The sequence below is a fragment of the Hemicordylus capensis genome, chromosome 5 (genome assembly GCF_027244095.1).
Source record: "Hemicordylus capensis ecotype Gifberg chromosome 5, rHemCap1.1.pri, whole genome shotgun sequence".
Taxonomy (NCBI): domain Eukaryota; kingdom Metazoa; phylum Chordata; class Lepidosauria; order Squamata; family Cordylidae; genus Hemicordylus; species Hemicordylus capensis.
This window is the reverse complement of record NC_069661.1, coordinates 12577297-12596923: the sequence shown is the minus strand read 5'-3', so window position 1 is coordinate 12596923 and position 19627 is coordinate 12577297. Positions and strand designations below refer to the sequence as shown.

At 44.7% G+C, this 19627-nt stretch overlaps 1 protein-coding gene across 1 annotated transcript in view; it reads right to left on the bottom strand.

Moving 5' to 3' along the window:
* Positions 1–16421, bottom strand: part of GC (GC vitamin D binding protein) — a 40988-nt gene extending 24567 nt beyond the window's left edge. Inside the window, exon 1 of the mRNA XM_053257954.1 lies at positions 16269–16421. Within this exon, the coding sequence (XP_053113929.1) occupies positions 16269–16332 (64 nt within the window). The 5' untranslated portion in view covers positions 16333–16421. The remainder of the gene's footprint in view (positions 1–16268) is intronic.
* Between the last annotated feature and the right edge of the window lie 3206 nt (positions 16422–19627).

Below are 19627 nucleotides of genomic sequence, written 5' to 3'. Positions count from 1 at the left end.
ATTGTGATTTATTACTTTTGTGAGCTGTCTTGAACAGAATTGCACTGGAGGGGTAGGATACAAATATTTCAAATTAAAAAATACACCTGTAACTAACTAATGAGCCCTTTCTCACGATCCATGAGAAAGGCTTGAAGGGGTGAGGGGAGGAAGCCTCGAAAAGCTTATTTCCCCCTCAGACGATCCTCTCCTCATTGCTGGGCGGGCAGATCGCCCACCCAGACAATTGCCAGCTTCTGCTGGCAGCAGGAAGTGAGAGTGTGGTGCGTTATGGGGAGTTTGATGCCAGCTGGGAGGCTGCTAGTATGTGGGTGCCGTGCAGAGCCGTGTAGCACCAACACATGATCAGTTAGCTCGGGCTAATGGTGCGTTTGTGCCCTTAATCCTGGCTAACAGCTGGGGCTCCCTTGTGGGTTTGCCGTCGCACCGCCGGAGGGTGCCACGCAGCTCCCAGCAGTTCTCATGTGCAGGGAAAACCGGGCTGGGCTTCCCTAGCCTGGTTTTCCTGTGAGTGAGAACAGCCTCAAAATTATTCTTTTAGCAGAGGCAAAACTTGGCTTCTTCATGTTTTCAGAGCTCCCTTGCTTAATAATTCCATCTCAGTCCCCACTCTGTCCTTTCTGCCACTTTTAAAGGAAATGGTATGCTATTTGATGGGTTATGTATGGATCCAGATGCACAAACAGGGCCAGCTTCAGGTTGGAAAGGGTCAGGTAAAATGCTCTCTAGTGGGTCCCCCCCCACCAGTGGGGCCTAGGAGAGGCGGCAGGCAGCACCAGGACCACCACCACCACCATCACTATTTTAATTCCCCCACAAGGCCCCCAGTGTGCTGGCAGGAAAAAGGGGAAAAAAAGATCCATGCATGCATCATACCATGGCCCTTCCTGGGAAGTCAAGCCCTTAGCATTTGCCCAAGGGTGTCATGTGCTGATGTTAACCCTGCACATAAATGAAGCATTTCCATTTTCAGAGATATATCCATATTTAATGCTCCTTTGTGTTAAAAACTAATAGCCCAACTTTCAAAAATCAGCAAAGCAAGAGTGAAGGCTAGGCTAGGCTCCCTCTCCTTGACATGATTGCTTTCCACGGGCATGGAGAAGAATTCGAACCTGCATCTTGCAGGAAGGCTGTGTGACATGATTATTCTGAACATGTTGACCAGCTGTACCTTAACCATCTTCAAATGTACATGGCATGCAATGTGTGGTGGATTGGGGGTACTCAGAGCTTCAGTAGGAATGTACCCCTCCATCTTTCAAAGAGAGTTGCCTGCAGAAGCTCTATTTATTCTGCCCTTCTCCAAATTCCTGCAATGCTGCTGAATTGATAGAGACAGAGCTTACCATGCCCTAGAGCATCCTGCTTATCCTTGTTTAGAAACTGTGCCTGTTTCTAAAATTAAGGCTTACCCCTTTGGAGAGGCATCACTCTTGACTTAAAGGCAGCTGACAGCTTAAATGATTGCTGCTGGGTACGGACGGCATTGAGATGGGACTCACACACCAAGGGGAAAATATAGTTTGTATCAAGCTCCCACCTCTTTTGGCTTTCCTTAAAAAAACAAAAACTCCCTGAGGGATACCATTTCCATAATGCTTCTACCATCTTCTCATGATTTATTAAGGCCTTTAGGACTGAAAAGTGCATAAAATCCTCGCAACCCCTTTATTGCCCCTTTCATTCTCACTCCCCATTTGGAAATCAAAATTATGTTTTGTTCAAAAAACAAAGCAGAAATTTTTTCACTGAAACGGCCATCACTGTTTGTAATCTATGGATGGCAGAATGGCGTAAATATCACAACAGTAACAAAGGATTCACAATTTTTTAAAACTATAGAATTTCTGCCTCCCAAGGAATGCGGGATTATGTGCTTTTTCAAAGGACCCTGCTAACTTGGCAAAGAGGCACCTTTTAACGTGGTGATTCTCTTTATTTAGCAGGGGGAGAGTAACTGGCCCTATCCAGCCCCCCAGTGGCTGTTGCTGGTGTCTGTCTTCTGTTTCTTTTTAGACTGTGAGCCCTTTGGGGACAGGGATCCATCTTATTTATTTGAACTACAATCAACCACCTTTATTCGGTCCATTGGCCAGCAAACTTATTTATTTGTTATTTCTCTGGGTAAACCACCCTGAGTGATTTTGAGAAGGGCAGTATAGAAACCGAATAAATAAAGAAATAAGTAAGTAAGTAAGTAAGTAAATAAATAATATATGAATGTATGCAGTACAGAGCTATGGGTGGCTGTTTGGCACTTTAGTAAGGACAATGGGTGAGTCACACAATCATCCTGGGCAGGCTCGGAGTGTGTGGGGGGAAGGCTGAACTTAACTTACCTTCCCCACAGATGACCGATCTTTCATTCATAGCAGGCTGCATGTGCTCCCTGGGCTGCATGAGTTCTATGCACCCATCATGCGCTCTATGCACCCAACTCTATGCGCCCACCTCCTCAGTCTGCATGGGCTCTATGAACCCATCTCTGTGACTCCTTGGGCAGCCCGAGGAATCACACAATTCCTGGTAGCCGAGTTAAGGGTGCAAGAGCACCCTTAACCTAGGCTAAAAGCTGGGGTTTTAAAGGGGGTTAGGCGGGCGAGGAGCGGAGGGACCTGCGAGGATCCCATCACTTCTCACGACAGCCTAATCATGAGAACAGCCTCAATGTATAGGCAGAAGGGTTCCCAAGTTTGGATCCTCATATGTTGTTGGACTACAACTCCCATCCTCTCCAGCCAACAGGGCGTTGTAACCCAACAACAGATTGCCACCCCAGGAATAGGCTACTGTTAAAAATTGATTCTAATTTCTGTCCATTTAAAACACATATATGATTTGTCAGAGGATGGAGGGTCAGAACTCCAACAGCAGATATTTTTAAATGGCTGGCATTCAGAGCAAGGAAGCACTGATGCAGCAAGAGAGCAGCTGATTCCCAATTAACTGCACCAGAGCATCAGAAAAGTGGGAATTTTGACACCCTCCCCTTCCCCAGGAAGCCTTCTGTGCCATCTGAAAAATATGTCCCTGAGGGTTGTGTAGTCTTCCTACTCATGGAGGGAGTTCTGTCATGTGGCTCTTAGTACACTGGTGCTTCCTTGCTTTGTATGTCATTGGGATGTGCGAATCAGTTCAAATTGATTGGACTCAGAAGCCCCGGTTGGTTAAAAAAGGTGCCAAAACAGTGTTGAATCGATTCAAATTTGAATTGAATTTTCAAATTCGATTCAAATTTGAATTGAATTTTTGGAATTCAATCTGAATTTGAATCAAAATTTTTAAAAAATCAATTTGTACACATCTCTATATGTCAGCCAATGTTTGAGACTGAAATTCTAGAGAGGGGGACATAGAAAATGTGCATGACATATCTGAATAATAAGGAAAATCTATTTACAGATGTATATCTGGCTGCAAGGAGCCTGAAATGGTGTATATGTTATGTTTATCCTCACAACGACCCTGTGAGGTGTGTTTGGCTGAAAAAGAAGTGACTGACCTAGAATCACTCAGTGAGTTTCATGGCTAAATGGAGATTTGAACTTGGGTATCCCCAGTCCTAGGCCAACACTCTAACTACACCACTCTGGCTCTCATGGAGGATGGAAAGATAAATTAGAAATGGACCAAGAAGCAGATAGGAATAAAAGATAAACCTAGATATTGGGGTGATCTAGATAAAGTTAGGGCATGATCCAGCAGGAAGGTCCCCTGCACAAGCCCCACTGAAATCAATGAAAGATGGACATTTCAGAGGGGATTGCGTTTCAGAATGGGGATTGTGCAGGAGACTTTCCCACTGGATCATGCTCTTAGAATATAAACATGTTACAGACAAAAGACTCAAGAAGTAAATATGATCAGAAATATGTGGATGATCTCGCTTCATATTAAATCACCCAGAGACTAAAGTAAACCGTCCAGAGATGAAAGTTTGTGGCGGAGTAAAAATGTAATAATAAATAAATAAATAAATAAATAAATAAATAATAGATGTTTTGTTTGTTTGTTTTTATTTGCTTTATATACTGCCCTACCAAAGGTGACTCGGGGCGGTTTACACCCAAATTGTCCCAGTTTATGAAGGGGGCTGTGAAAAGTGGGTATCCATTTCAGCTTGGCCATAACTGAGAGCAAATAGCAAAGCAGTACTGACATCTGCCTGTCAAATGACCGAAGAAGACGTCCTTGCCAGCATATCCTTCCTCATTAGCCTTAATGCATTTACTTAGACAAAGCTTTCAGGTCACTGTAATTCTGCTTCCTTTTCATCCTGCCTTAAACAATCACTGATAATTTAAAAAAGGATCTGGTTGTTGTTATATTATGGACCTGCAGGCAGTGCTGTTGCACTATGCATTTTTTAAATGGAAGGTGTTTGGTTCAATACATCCTTCAGACACTTTTCTCTCATCTGAGAGAAAGAAATATACAGGACTAACACAATTCTTCTAAAATAATAACACACTGGGCCTCTGTTACCAAACCTTAGAAGACACGGCTGCAATTTATGAAGCCACAGTATGTGTTTAAGGGCTTATTAATGAATGGCTAATTCCACACAGTGGTATCGATTTAGTTACAAAAGTGAGTGGCTTTGACTTCCTAGCTACAACTGTCAGATTAAAACCACGTGGGACTTTGGAAACTTGCTTGTGACTTTAAAATGAACTTTCTTAGAGCATTTTCTTTGTGGGAAAAGTGTTGGAATCAAAACTCAAAGTAAATTTATGGAGAATTACATAGCAATGCCCAGATCTGTCTGCCAGCTGCCTCCATGCAGTTCTGCATCAAAGTAACATGGATTCTGCGATCAGATTGCAGTATGCAAATAAGCACACATACAAGAATGTATTCTGCTTTCAATATCCACATTTTGAACTTTTGAGGTTGGTTTTTTAAAGCCCAATCCAACCATTCCCATATATTGTAAACTCAACCGCCCTGAGCCTTTGGGAAGGGCGGTATAATAATAATAATAATAATAATAATAATAATAATAATAATAATAATAATAATAATAATAAAGCAAATGGAGTAAGAGGAGTGCGATTATGTCCATCATCCATATTCTGGATACCTAGAGAAGACTAAGGGGAGATATTAAATATCTTTAAATATCTGAGGGGCTGTCACATAAAGGAAGGAAGAGACTTGTTCCCTGTTGTTCTTCAGGGCAGGACTAGAATCAGGCTTAAAAAACCAGGTTAAAAAACCACGTTAAATAAAATTACATGGAAGCAAGTTTAGGCCCTAGACATTAGAATTCGCTAACTGTATGATCTGCTGGACAGTGGAACAGTCTGCCTCATGCAGTGGCAGACTCTCCTTCACTGGAAGTTTTCAAACAGAGGCTAGATGCTATCTCTCAGGGCTGCTGTTTCCTGCATTTATCAGGGGGTCGAACTAGAAGATATCCAAGGTCCCCTCCAACTCTAATATTCTTTTATTCTCCCTGCACATTCTGTGGAAGGTCTGAACAGAGTCATGTAAAATTTTTGCAATGTGGATTTCTAAAACGACACTCTCCTCTACCCCAGGAGCACGTGTAGGCTTATAGTTTCCTATTATTGTCACGGGACAGATTTTTTACCATTCTAGTATATACACATAACAAGGTTGTGACAGCCAGAAACCTATCAGTAGACACGAAGTACTGAGCTCAAGTTGCTTTTCTTTTAAAAGCAATTAACCTCTTGCCTTGGATGACTCCTTCTGGAAGAAGAGCACTTTAGACCTGGCCTGTTCATAGTGTTCCATGATATGTAGATGATGATAATAATGCCATGTTGATGGACAGATTAAAATAGGGGCCTAATTTGACTGGGACTGTACTCTGAGTGTTACTGTATTTACCTGCTAGCTGCCTGAGTGCTCCCTTTCTCTCTATCACTAAGGTCAAGGAAGAGAAAAGAAGCACCCTGCCAGCAAGAGAACCACTCATCAATAGAAGAGGGTACCAGGCAGCATAACCATGCTCTAATGCTGGCCATGGTCCCTGCATTGGCCATGCTCCTTGCACTGAAGGCACAAGAAGCATGAATGGCACTGGAACACTGAAGCATCACCCATTACCCTTTTCCAGGGGTATGCATTGGGGGGCCGTGAAGGCAGCAGTGCTGGGGGCAGGATGCCTCCAACCTTCCTATGCCTCTGACCCAAATCAAAGCAAAACACTGGAAGCAGAAGTCTCTATTTTATCATGATAGAATGTATGGCTCTGGAAAGAAACTAATCCGCCAGTCTTCCATTAAAGGAAAACATCAACATCATCAATGGGTCCTTAAAATCTTTATTAACTAACTGGAAAACCTGCTGTCAGAGCTGTGAACAGATAGAAGAAAACTACTTCTCTGTTATCACTCAGATGAGAGAGAGAGAGAGAGAGAGAGAGAGAGAGAGATCTGTAAACACTTTGTAGACACTTGATTTTATGAGCACTTTATTACAGTCTTACAGCTCTGCTATACTGGTAATTGCTAGAGGTTTTTTCCCCCATTGTGGTGCATAAAGGTGCTGAGCCAAAGATATATACTGCTCTCCCAAACAGAATGCCTGTACAAAACACTAAAGGAAAGGTGCTTATATGTTCATCTATAGCCTCTCCAGCCTAGATAGTCACAGTCTACTGCCCACCCTACAGCCTGGTTCACACAATAGTTCAAATCTTAGTTTAATGTGAATTACAGATATTAGTGTGATTGTTTGAACTTGCTCCAAAGTGGAAATCTTAGATTAATCTTGTGCCTTAAACCACCTGTTTGTGGGTTCACACAAGAAGACTTATGTCAGTAACCCACATTAGACCTAGGTTTGAAGAATTTTGTGAACCAGGCCTATATATTAACAATCTGTCTATACATTAGCCATCAGAGAGGAGAGCTGGTCTTGTAGCAAGCATGATTTGTCCCCTTAGCTAAGCAGGGTCCACCCTGGTTGCACATGAATGGGAGACTAGAAGTGTGAGCACTGTAAGATATTCCCCTCAGGGGATGGAGCCGCTCTGGGAAGAGCAGAAGGTTCCATGTTCCCTCCCTGGCAGCATCTCCAAGATAGGGCTGAGAGAGATTCCTGCTTGCAACCTTGGAAAATCTGCTGCCAGTCTGTGAAGACAATACTGAGCTAGATAGACCAATGGTCTGACTCAGTATATGGCAGTTTCCTATGTTCCTATCACAGATGTTTGTGTCAGGGCTGGTGGGGCAGGCTAAAAGTCGTTCAGACTGAGAAGCCAGACTCATGTCGGAACTTTGTAGGACCAGGTGAGATCTTATTTGCCCCAGTTTCAGCTGGATCTTGCTTAGTTGGCAGCAGCTTCATTCATTCATTCATTCATTCATTCATAATTTTTGTATGTTTTCCTAAAATCATGTCTCTGGACAGTTTACACAGCACAAATTAAAACATGAATTAAAGCATTAAAACCCATTTTAAAAGCCACAATTCTACAAATCTAGCTAAATTTGTAGTATTCACACACACAGTTTGGGTATTCAAACACACAGCCTAACCCAGGCTAGGGTAACCCAGCCTGGGTTAGGGCTAGGCTGTGTAAGGTCACTCCTGGTGCTGCATGCATGCCAAGCCCCTTTTTCAAACCCGCTGTTTAGCCGAGGTTAAGGCGATCGTCTGGCCAATCGCTGCTGGATTAAACAGCTTCTCCCCTGGCCCGCCAGCATTACCTGCAGAGAACCGGGGGGAAAGGGGTGGCAGCACTCATGCCTCAGGGCACCCTGGGATGCAGGAGGGGGAAGAGTCCTTTTGCTCCCAACATCTCCCTCCATTGCACCACTGCTCATGTGGGCACATGGTCTGGTGGAGGGGAGGATGGTGGCTGCTCATCTGCCAGGGAAGGCAGGCAAGATCCTGCCTGCCCCACAGCCTGCCTGCCCTCCCCGGCAAGGCCAGGTGCATGAGCTCAATGTGTCTTTAGCCATTTACAATTTAACAGCAATCAGGTCAGCTGTTCTCTTCTCCAGTAAGCAACCAGAGTGAGATAGAAAGTAAGATGTGCAGAAGGCGATAGGATGACACATGATGTGGAGAAAAAAGACTGAGAGATAATGCCCTCCCGCCATAATACTAAGACTTGGGGTCATCCAGTAAAATGTATTGGCAGGAGATCAGGGCAGAGAGTGGAGAATTATATAGGTACAGAAATGCCTGTAAAATTAAGATGCATATATGCTTTTTTGAGTAGCACTGTGCATTGATGCGGCTGCTAATTCACATTTGACTCAAAGGAAGGTGCTTCAGACGTATTTGCTTTGATTCATGCCTGGATAGGCAGGCATGAATTCTGAGTCGAATTGATGCAAAGGTGCCCAAAGTACTCTACTTCGATTCTGCCAAGAAATGAAAAACTCCCAGGGATTTCACTGATGCTCATTATAGTGAGGGATGTGCAGAACATTTTCTGGCACTGGCTTCCAGCTGGCTTTCTTTCTTTCTTGCTTTCTTTCTTTCTTTCTTTCTTTCATCACTAGAACACAGATGTTTCTAGCGAAAGGAACACCGGGCTATCCCTTTAAATGGCTTCCCCACTTGTGCATGGAGGCCATTTATTTATTTATTTGTTTATGTATTTATTTAAAATATTTCTATACCACCCAAAACCTGCATCTCTGGGCGCTTTACAATTAAAATTATTTAAAACATCAAATCAATTAACAATTAAAATCATTTAAAACATTGAACACACTTAAAACCCAATATTAAAAATATTAAAACTATAAATCTAATTAAAAGCCTGGGTGAATAAATGTGTCTTCAGTGCCTTTTTAAAAGTTGCCAGAGATGGGGAGGCTCTTATTTCAACAGGGAGTGCATTCCAAAGTCCAGGGGCAACAACGGAGAAGGCCCGTTCCCGAGTAGCCACCAAATGAGTCAGTGGCAACTGCAGATGAACCTCTCCAGAAGATCTTAATAGGCGGTGGGGCTCATTTAAAGAAATAGCCTGGTGTGAATGGCAGGTGGGCCACAGGGAGGAATGGTGGGTTGGGTTGTTGCCTTGCTGTCGCTGTGCTCTCTGCAGTTACCACTCCCAGGAGTGGTTCAAAGGCTCCTCCACACCTCATGTTTTTAAAAACAGCAGATGGCGGGCCTCAGGGGTATGGCAGGCCAGGTTGCTCTGCATAGATCAAAGGTAATTTCCCAGTGCCTCAGAACCTCGTTCATTTTAAAAAAGAGAAGAAGATGAAAGAAGGCTCTCCTCCCCCTCCCTCTCCCCTTCTCCCATACAGGTTGAATTGATTCGGATCAGATTCAATTCAAATAGAATCAAGCCTGAATCAAATTGGCCCATTTGGGGCTGATTGGATACATATTTGGATAAAAAAGACATGTTTGGATTTGAACTCATATCATATCAGGATGTTCAATTTGTGCACATCCCTAGTCCCTGAGCTTTCTATATTCAAAGTGCAGAGCTGAGAGGGAGGGGGGAAAGCTGCATGCGAATGCTGGCAGAGCAGGGAGCAAGCAAGAAGGAGGAAGGGACAGACCCCCGACAGTATCAGTCTACCAATCAGAGAAAGGCAGAGCAAAAGGAAAGACAAGAAGAGGGGGGATAAAGAGGAAGACCTTTCCTCACTATCTCTGCTCCTAATGCCCCTAGCGGTCACTAGGATAGAAGATGCAATGCAAACAGGTGATCCAATTGGAGCTGTGTCTCCAACAGTATTTATATTTTTGCTTCCTCAACTGGTAATAAAAATTATTATTATTATTATTATTATTATTATTATTATTATTATTATTATTATTATTTCTTGTTTACACAGGCAGACAGGTGTTATTTACTGGTTTGTTTTATCCAGACATCGAGTCCTTCTCAAGGACCTAGGATGGCTGAATTTTATCATCAATATTGCTATTATTATAGATATTGTCGCAAAATATAGGCAGTTCCCAGTAAAGTTGCTTTTTGTAATTGGCTGATGGTGATTTCTATGGCCTCTATGGTGTTGAGGTGCTCTTCAAGGTGTTGTTGTTGTTGTTGTTATTGATAATAAAACACATTATTTGTTAGCCACCCCATACCATGTCCCCGCTGACCTGCCTTTAAAAAGATAAATTGCTATAAAGATTTCACCATTTGCCTTAGGACTAGTACACCCTGCTCATACTCTGTTTAGCTAAGACCTATTGATCCCATTGAAACGGAGAGACTGTTATCTTAGGGTCAGGAACTTGCTTTATCAACCTTTGCCTGCATCAACAGCATGACCCAAGCCACGAAGAGGCCCATTGCACATGCAAGGCGGCCTCAAAAATGGCCACCACAAGGGGGAAAGGCCCAGAACAGGCCGAAGAATGTTTTTGGCGTAAAGAAGGCCAACGAGGGGAGGTGAAACCTTTGTGCCCCCCCCCCACGGTCTCAGAGAAGCCCCACAGAGGGGGTAAATACTAAAACAAGAGGCTTGTGAACCCCCCAAACCAAACCGGGGGGGGGAGTTTCAATGGGGGGGGCAAAATCGAACTAGTCCCATCCAGTCCGGGTCCAGTTTGGACTCGAACTGAGCCGGGCCAGCCAGTTTTGTGTGCAACCCTGGTCCTTTGGGGTGCCACAGGCATCTATTATGTTCCCTATGCTGTTTAACATCTACATGAAACCTCTGGGAGAGGTCATCCATGGGAGTGGGCTGTGGTGCCATCAATATGCTGATGACACCCAGCTCTACCTGTCTTTTAAGTCAGCAGACACCAGGGAGGCAGTGGATGGTCTGAACTGGGGTTTGGAGGCTGTTCTGGAATGGATGGGGGCAAACAAGCTGAAATTTAATCTCGATAAGACGGAAGTCCTCTGAGTTGGTAAAACTGATCATCCAAGTAGTGAGGTAAATCTGGTCTGTGATGGGTCTTCCCCCCGCCCCCCAGCGAAAGACAAACTCTGCAGCTTGGAGATGTTTCCAGACCTGACACTGTCCTTGGAGGCACAGGTGAAGGTGGTGTGCAGAGGTGCTTTTTGGCAGTTACAGCTGGTACACCAGCTGCAACCCTACTTGGAGAAGTAGGACCTGACCTCAGTCATTCATGCTTTGGTAACATCCAGATTGGACTACTGCAATGCGCTCTATGTGGGGCTGCCCTTGAAACCTGTTTGGAGGCTTCAGCTGGCCCAGAACACTGCTGCAAGGATACTCATGGATGCAAGTCTCTTCATGAGTGTCACACCCATCCTGCTTCATTGGTTACCAGTCTGCTTCCAGCTAGATTCAAAGTGCTAGTCATGATCTTAAAAGCTCTACATGGCTTGGGACTGGGGTACCTGTTGGACCCCAATCACCTCTATGAACCTGCCAGGGCCCTCCACTCAGCTTCTCAGGCTGTGCTCATTGCCCTGCCACTACAAAAGATCTGGTTGGTGGGGACTAGAGACAGGGCCTTTTCGGTTATGGCCCCTCAGCTTTGGAATGCCCTCCCCGAAGTGTTTTACCATGCTCTCTCCCGCGGTGTATAAACCCCCCCAATTAAAAACACCTATTTTAAAAGAGGCTTTAAAATATTTCATCTGTTGCTTATATCTGGTAGGTTCTTTAGTTGTTATAGTTCTCAGTTTTTAGATTTTGATTAATAGCTTTTAATATGGAACTTTAAAAACATTTTTAATTTTAAATGTGGTTTTAGCCTTGTCTTTTAATGTGTTTAACTTCTTTAATCTTTTATTTTACATTGCATCTATTTGATTAATGCCGTGAGCCACCACGAGCAGTATTGTACTAGAGGGGTGAGGTAGCAATATTTTAAACCAACCAACCAACAGTATTATACAGCCATCGGGTTTTGCAGGGTAGGGGAGCTGATCTTGTGGTAGTGAGTGTGAATTGTCCCCATTGCTAAGCAGGGTCTGCTTAGTTTATGTTTGGATGGGTGGCTACTTGTGAGCGCTGTAAGATATGTAAGCCATAGCTCTGTGGAAGCGAATCTGCCTGCTTATATGCAGAAGGTCCGAGGTTCAGTGTCTGGCAAGCCCAGGTAGGGCTGGGAAAGACTCCAGACTGTAACCTTGGAGAGCTGCTGCCAGACATTACTGAGCTTGATAGAGCAATGGTCTGAATTGGTATAAGGCAGCTTCCTTTTTCTAGGGAGGAGAGCTGGTCTTGTGGTAGCAAGCATGACTTGTCCCCTAGGCTAAGCAGGGTCCACCCTGGTTGCATATGAATGGGAGACTAGAAGTGTGAGCACTGGAAGATGTTCCCCTTAGGGGATGGAGCCACTCTGGGAAGAGCATCTAGATTCTAAGTTCCCTCCCTGCCAGCACCTCCAAGATAGGGCTGAGGGAGATTCCTGTCTGCAACGTTAGAGAAGCTGCTGGCAGTCTGGGTAGACAATACTGAGCGAGATGGACCTATGGTCTGACTCAGTATATGGCAGCTTCCTATGTTCCTATGTGTCTGGAGTGCTGCAAAACTGGCTTGTACTTTGGTGGTTCTGGAGCTGAAGAATCCACACCATCGCTTTGGTACCACATGGAGGTGGTCATTCACAACTCCTGTTTCTGGCCTATCGTTGCAGGTTACTCACTCAGAGCAAGAAGCCAGGATTACAGATCTGCCCTTTGCTCTACCCTTCGCCCTCCTGTAGGCTGAGGAGGCATTTAGTTGCTGCCTCCAAATGAAGAAGCTTCTAGAACTTTCCTGGCTTTGAAATTACTTTGGAATGTCTGACATGGAGTCTTTCAATTTACCACATCGTTAATCCAATTACAGCCTTGATAAAACAGAAGATCACTTCAACTGCCTCTCCAAAGTAATTGAAGCATTAATTAGCATGCAATTGATAGTCTTTAGGTGTAGGAAAATACTCTTGGGCTTAATGAGATTGAGAGAGAGAGAGATTGAGAGAGAACACCTTTCTCAGTGCAAGCACAACAACAAGTGTTTACCAGGAAGTTTTTCACACATGGCACTATGCCTCAGGGTATCTGAAGAGCGAATCTGCTTTGCAGCAGATTCAAGGCATTTTAATTTGAGGGATTAGATGGACCATTTGCATGGGCATCAGCACCTCCATCAACACCTTCGGAGAAAGCAGAAGCCCTGGAGTGTGTGTTTTTTTTTTTTTAAAGCTGCTGGAAATAGAGGATTTTTTAAACCCCAGACATAACTCGGGCTAAACCAGAATTTGCAGCCTCCTTTCAGAGAAAAACAAAGCCCTGCCTGTCCTGGTCCCTGATAGCCCAAAGGGAGGTCGGGTTAACTCCAGCGAATATGTGGACTGGCACACTCCAATCAGGAGTGGATTCGGGGAGAAGGCCCTGTCTGTAAAACTTCCAGGTAACTGGAGAGGTACTTTTCAACTGAGAACACAGGCTTCCAAAGTGAAGACAGAATACATCTTCTTTTTAAATAAGGCTTTCAGGAGCTTGTTCATCATCTGGGCTCATTCACCCTTCACATGCTAAATGCTGTTCCTGTACTGGAGAGAGAAACAACATTCTACCATATCATTCACTGCATCCATGCAGATTAAGTTCCCCAGAAATACATTTGGTTAGTTTCCGTGGTAGTGGGTGGCTGGGGTGGAGAGAAGAGGTGAGAAGGAAAGTTATTGGTTCTATTTACTAGGCAAGGGTAGGGAAAACTTTTCCTTTCCTGCCAGTATCAGGATCAACAGGAGTGTAATTGAGGATTACTCCTATGGTTCTTGATAAAACAGAAATGTCTTTCTTTCTTTATTCTGCCTGTCTGGTACAAAATCAATCCTGCTTTGTACAAGAATTTGCTTTTGGAACATTTGATATGGTGCTGAAAGGCCACACACAGATGAGAGATGGGGTGAGGGAGAACGGTTGAATATCTTTGTTTTATGCTGCCAATGGTGGTGCGGGGTGGGGTGGAGAGGCGGGGGATATCCACAAACAGAAAAGCTACAACTACTTAGGAATGTATCTATGTGTTGGGTTCAAAGACCATGTGATGTCCACTGTATATATACTACTCACACACCATTAAAAATCTTCTGCACCTATAATTGAAAACTGGTTGCAAGCCTCTTAGACTGGTCCATGAAAGAACAAAACAAGTTTTACAGGAATGATGACTCAGAGAGAGGCATTGCAAGTGGCAAAATTGGCAGCCTTTAAAAAAACAAAACACAACGTTCTCTAGCTGAACATGACTGGCAGTATAGTCTTCCAGAATCGTCCCCAGATGTAGAAAGTATTTTTCCTCTTTCCCTTTAAAATAAATAAATAAATATTTTGTTTCTTCCTCTAATTTAACATTTTCTCATTTGAACATAACGAAAAAATTGTTTCCCATTTGAACAAACTCTTTCTCTCCTTTTCTGATCTCACTGGGAGATACTGAGGCGCTTCACATCATGGGTGTGAAGCGCCGGAGGGGGTTCTGTGGGGAGAGCGGGCTTAGCCCGCTCACTCCATTAACTTCATCTAAGGGGCGCGGTAATTAGGAGGGCTAGCCACTTTGGGAGCACCAGGCTCACCTTTGAGCCCGGTGGTCCCCACGATCCCTGGAAAGTGGGCTAAGCTCCCTTAGTTCTCTTTCCAGTGATTGTGAGAATAGCTTCACTGACTGAGTAGTGGCAGCAGAGCTCCATATACTAGAATTCAAAATCTTATCTTTTCGTGGCTGTGGCTGTACTAAATTTAGGACCAACAAAAGGAAGTACTTCTTCACACAGTACATAATTAATCTGTGGAATTCTTTGCCATGGGATGTGGTGATGGCCACCAGCTTGGATGACTTTAAAAGGGGCTTAGATGGATTCATGGAGGACAGGTCTATCAATGGCTACTAGTCTGATGACTATAGGCAGCCTCCAGCCTCAGAGGCACTATGCCTCTCAATACCAGTTGTAGGGGAGCAACAGCAGGAGAGAGGGCATGCCCTCACCCCCTGTCTGTGGGCTTCTCGGGGGCATCTGTGTGAAACAGGATGCTGGACTATATAGGTCTTGGGCCTGATCTATAAGGGCTGTTCTTATGTTCATATCAAAGTCTTTGTTAATTCCTGAAATTCAATAAAATATGAATAGCAAAGAAGCCAACAACTCTATCAATGCTTTCACTAATTCTGGAAGTTAATGAAAATGCTGATTTTAAAGTTCAAGATTCAATTAGATTGCTTTGCGAAATAAGACCCAGAAGGCTTGTCTTGAATGGCTACCTCTACACTACAACTTGAAATTTGTTTACGCCACCTAATACTGCCATGGCTTCCCATAGGAGCCTTTTCAGGTGGGATATGTTTACAGGGTGGGAGAAGTGAGATCATACATGCCTTCACTATGAAGTTTCAAAGAGCCCCTATATGTTCACCTGTATGTATTCCACATGCCTGGAAACCCACACAAAGCACGATCTCTATCATGAGCCCATACAGTTACATGTGCAGGGTTTCCCCCCAGACCTCCTAAGGTGGTCTGGAAATGTTGGTGGTCTGGAAATCCTCCATGGAAGTTGGGCACTCATAATGCCATTGCTGTCCCTTCACACATTCATGTTAGCCCCATTCAGATGCAATTCAAACTGGGTACAGTGTACCCAAGTACAGAACAAATGGAAGCACCCAAGCTAGGCTCACCCCCAGTTGTCCCTGGGTATGGCGGTTGTTTATAGAGGCAAAAACACTGTAGCGGGGGAGAATTTCTCCCCATGATTAGGAACGTTGGTTGCCCAGGCCAATGAGAAAGGGGTATAGAATTATCCTCTGCAGACAAACACTGAACCCAGGGATATCTGAGGACATGGTTACATTGGCACTTGCAGTGGGGTGGGTATGGCTATCTGGTGTGCTCCTTATCCCTCGGTACACAATACCCAGCTTGATGCCCATATCCAGGTACACAGTGCCTAGGTTATAATCTGAACAGGGCTGTAATGTCCAAGTAATTTTCAGCGAGAGAGAGAAAGAGAGAGAGAGAAAGAAAAGGAAGGAAGGAAGGAAAGAAGGAAGGACTTCTCTTCCAATCACTTCTCTTCCAATCACTATTCGGGCACATTTTTTCAGCAAACGATAATGACTGTCTTCTTGCTGCCAAAAAAGGTCAAAGGCAATCAATGCAGTTTCCACCACACTCAAGGATCAATTTGTTGCTGAAGCACAAACAAAATGTCCTTATCTAAACATTTCTGCTTGAAGATCAGGGCTGTTTTTCATACAAGGACATCAAACACACTCCTTTATGATCAAAGACAAGCCAAGAAATGTTGCCAAGTGAATTGTTCACAGTGCAACCCACCATGAATATATTAATAGAAATACACAGTATTGTGTAAAATGTAAGAAACAGCTCACCTCTTTCTAGTGCATGGGTAAATGTTAACATAAGAAGCAAGACGGTTACGACTGCTGTCTTCATTTTTGTCCTCTGCTTACCCTGGTATATAGGGATGACTATTAGGCTCTCCTTTCTGCAGGCTGCTCCAAGCAACAGCTGGAGCTTGTTCTTCTGTTTATATCACATCCCTCCCAATTTACTGATAAATGATTAATTGCAGCACAGGGGCAGAGGGCATGCATCCTTGGCCCAGCCGAGATAACATGACGCTGGCTCCAAAAGGCAAACAGACATCTGTGGGTGCTGATGGATCCAGTTCTGTGGTCAGCTTTAAATATTAACTCACCAGGCAACCACACTTACTCCCACAGAACGTGGAAGAATCTAAGGAACTGTCAGAAGAGAGGAGACCTGTGGCCCACCTGGATCAGTGTCTGGTGGTTTCTGACTGTCCTTTCCACTTCAAATGTGGTGCATGCATGCAAAAAAACCCAAAACCAAAAACCTTCAAAAGAGGACAGCTTCCCACAACCGTTTTGAATTTTTTTAAGAGTCGCAGGGAATTCTTCAAAATGTCTAGACTGAATCTATTTTCTTGTCATTTCAACCACTGGTTCTAGTCCTGCCTTCAGGAGCAACAGAGAACAAGGCCACTTCTTCTAGGCTGAAAGGTTATAGTAGCATTTTAGAGCTGGAAGAGACCGTGGAGGTCATCTAGTTCAACGCTCTGCTCAGTGCAGAAATCTGCTACAGCATCCCTGACAGGTGCCAACCAGCCTCTATCGGGATCCAATGGTCTCACTTCATATCAGAAAGTTTTGTATGCTCATAACCTCCTAGTCACATACTGAGGCTATTCTCACAATCGTCAAAAAGCGGGCTCAGGGAGCCTAGCCCGCTTTTGGGCGTTCGTGTGCTGCAACGGAAACCATGCGGCTCCCGGCAGCAAACCTCGCTAAGTACCCCCGCCCCTTAGATGAGGTTAATGGAGCGAGTGCTCTGTTAACCTCATCGTTTTGCTCGTGTGTTGCCGTGGTGCACGGCGACACACGAGTAGGCCCCCAACCGGGAGGCTACAAGCAGCCTCCCGGGCTTGGGGGTCTCTCCAGGATGCCCCATGCGCTCGCACGGGGCATCCTGGAAATTCCGGGGGCCGCACGGCCCTCGATCCCTGCAGCCTCTGCCAGTTCCATGGCGGAGCTAGCAGTCGTGTGGGTGGCCGATCGGGCCACCCAGGGCTGCTTCTTGATCGTCTGCGGGGAGATCGGGCTAAGCCCGCTCTCTCCGCAAACCCCCTTACGGCTCTTCACACTGATCGTGTGAAAAGGGTCACTGAATTTCTCTCTTTCTTTCTCACAGAAGATTCCAGCTTTTCCCCACAATGCAGCTACGCAACCCCTACATCATTAATGAGATGCACCCAGTTTATAAGTTAATTATTAATTGTGAAAAGGGAACATCACTGTTTATGTTCAGATCTGTGAGACTTTGGTTACCTTTTCTTGTGGGGGGGAATTACATTCCCAATTTGCAGGCTCACTGAGTTGATACACACTTCCCTAGGTTATAATCATTTTTGTAAATGGTAACTATAATTTTGCCTTTCCATACACCCTTAATACATATTTGCTCTAAAGACACACAGCAGGGAAGAAAAGCCATAATAACGGCATGGTGAATCAATGCTAAATTACAAGTGCAGTCACAGAGAATTTCTATATGAAAGCATGCGAGAGTATATAATTTCATTGGTAGCAAAATAGGTGGTTACCTTGCTTCCTGTTATCAACCAACTAAGCTAAAGTGGGCAGCACTTTCTTGAACTCACGCCTTTGTCTTGCAGCAAAGGGATAGTGATAGTGCTAACATCTGAAGCTACCTTCTAGTGAGTCGGACAATTGGTCCATCAAGGTCAGTATTTTCTACATCAATTCTCAGTGGCTCTCTAGGATTTCCTCTGGGGTTTTCCCCAGCTCTGCCTCATGATGACAGGGTTTGAGCCTGGGACCTTTTGCATACAGAGCATGTGCTCTACCCTGACCTACAACTCCTCCCCATTACTCTAGGAACATAGGAAGCTGCCATATACTGAGTCAGACCATTGGTCTATCTAGCTCAGTATTGTCTTCACAGACTGGCAGCGGCTTCGCCAAGATTGCAGGCAGGAATCTCTCTCAGCCCTATTTTGGAGATGCTGCCAGGGAGGGAACTTCTAACCTTCTGCATGCAAGCTCTCAGGTGCTCTTCCCAGAGCAGCTCCATCCCTTGAGGGGAATATCTTACAGTGCTCACACTTCTAGTCTTCCATTCATATGCAACCAGAGCAGACCCTGCTTAGCTAAGGGGACAAGTCATGCTTTCTACCACAAGGCCAGCTCTCTTTTTGTTGTGTGAACAAAATAAGGTAACTTTCCTCCCACTTACTGTGTGTAGAAACCCTTCTCTCTTCATTTAACAGCCATCTAGCACCCAGACATTGAGCAAGGCATGAAAATGAAACCTCTGGCCCATGCACCGCCGGTTCCCTGTAACAAATAAATAAGATGGATCCCTGTCCCTAAAGGGCTCACAATCTAATATGAACCATAAGATAGACACCAGCATCAGTCACTGGAGGTACTGTGCTGGCGGTGGATAGGGCCAGTTACTCTCCCCTGCTAAATAAAGAGAATCACCACCTTAAAAGGTGCCTCTTTGCCAAATTAGCAGGGGCTAACTAAGTTACCAACTGATGAGTAAACCTGCATTTTTCCAGCCTTTGGGTTAGTTGCCAGATTTTCTGGAATAGAGTCAGACTGCTGTAAGTAAAAGTGGACAGCCTCATTTTGACTTAGGGCACAAGCTTGAACCATGTCATCCATGTGCATGCACACAGGAGCTAGGTTATTCACCTCCACTCTGCTCCAGTGCACCATTTTACAGGAAGCTGCACAAGGGACTGTAAATAAATATTTGCTTCCTCCATAGCCACTCCCAAGGGCTCCCTTGAGTCAAGGCAGGCAGCACAGCTGTCATCAGAGCAATGCTGTAGCTTGACACTGGCACCTGTGGGCACTGCTCCCAAGCCCGCTCATTTATTTATTTGCAATATTTACATCCTGCCTACTCACCAACCTTCTTGAAGGGCTTATAGAGGCTCATGTAAGACGCCATCAGCCATCTTTCTAAGGGAGACACACAAACGCTGCTGCGTTCTACCCAAAAGCATGTGGGCGCTGGTTGCGAGACGGGGTGCCTCCATGCCTCCCAAGCACAGCGTCATCACTGTTCCATTGCCGCTCCCATAATTCCCAATGGGAGGAGTGTTGGGACACTGCATTCAGCATCCCACCTCCACACCTGTGCCCACCTGCTTTTGAGAAGAACACAGTAGCAT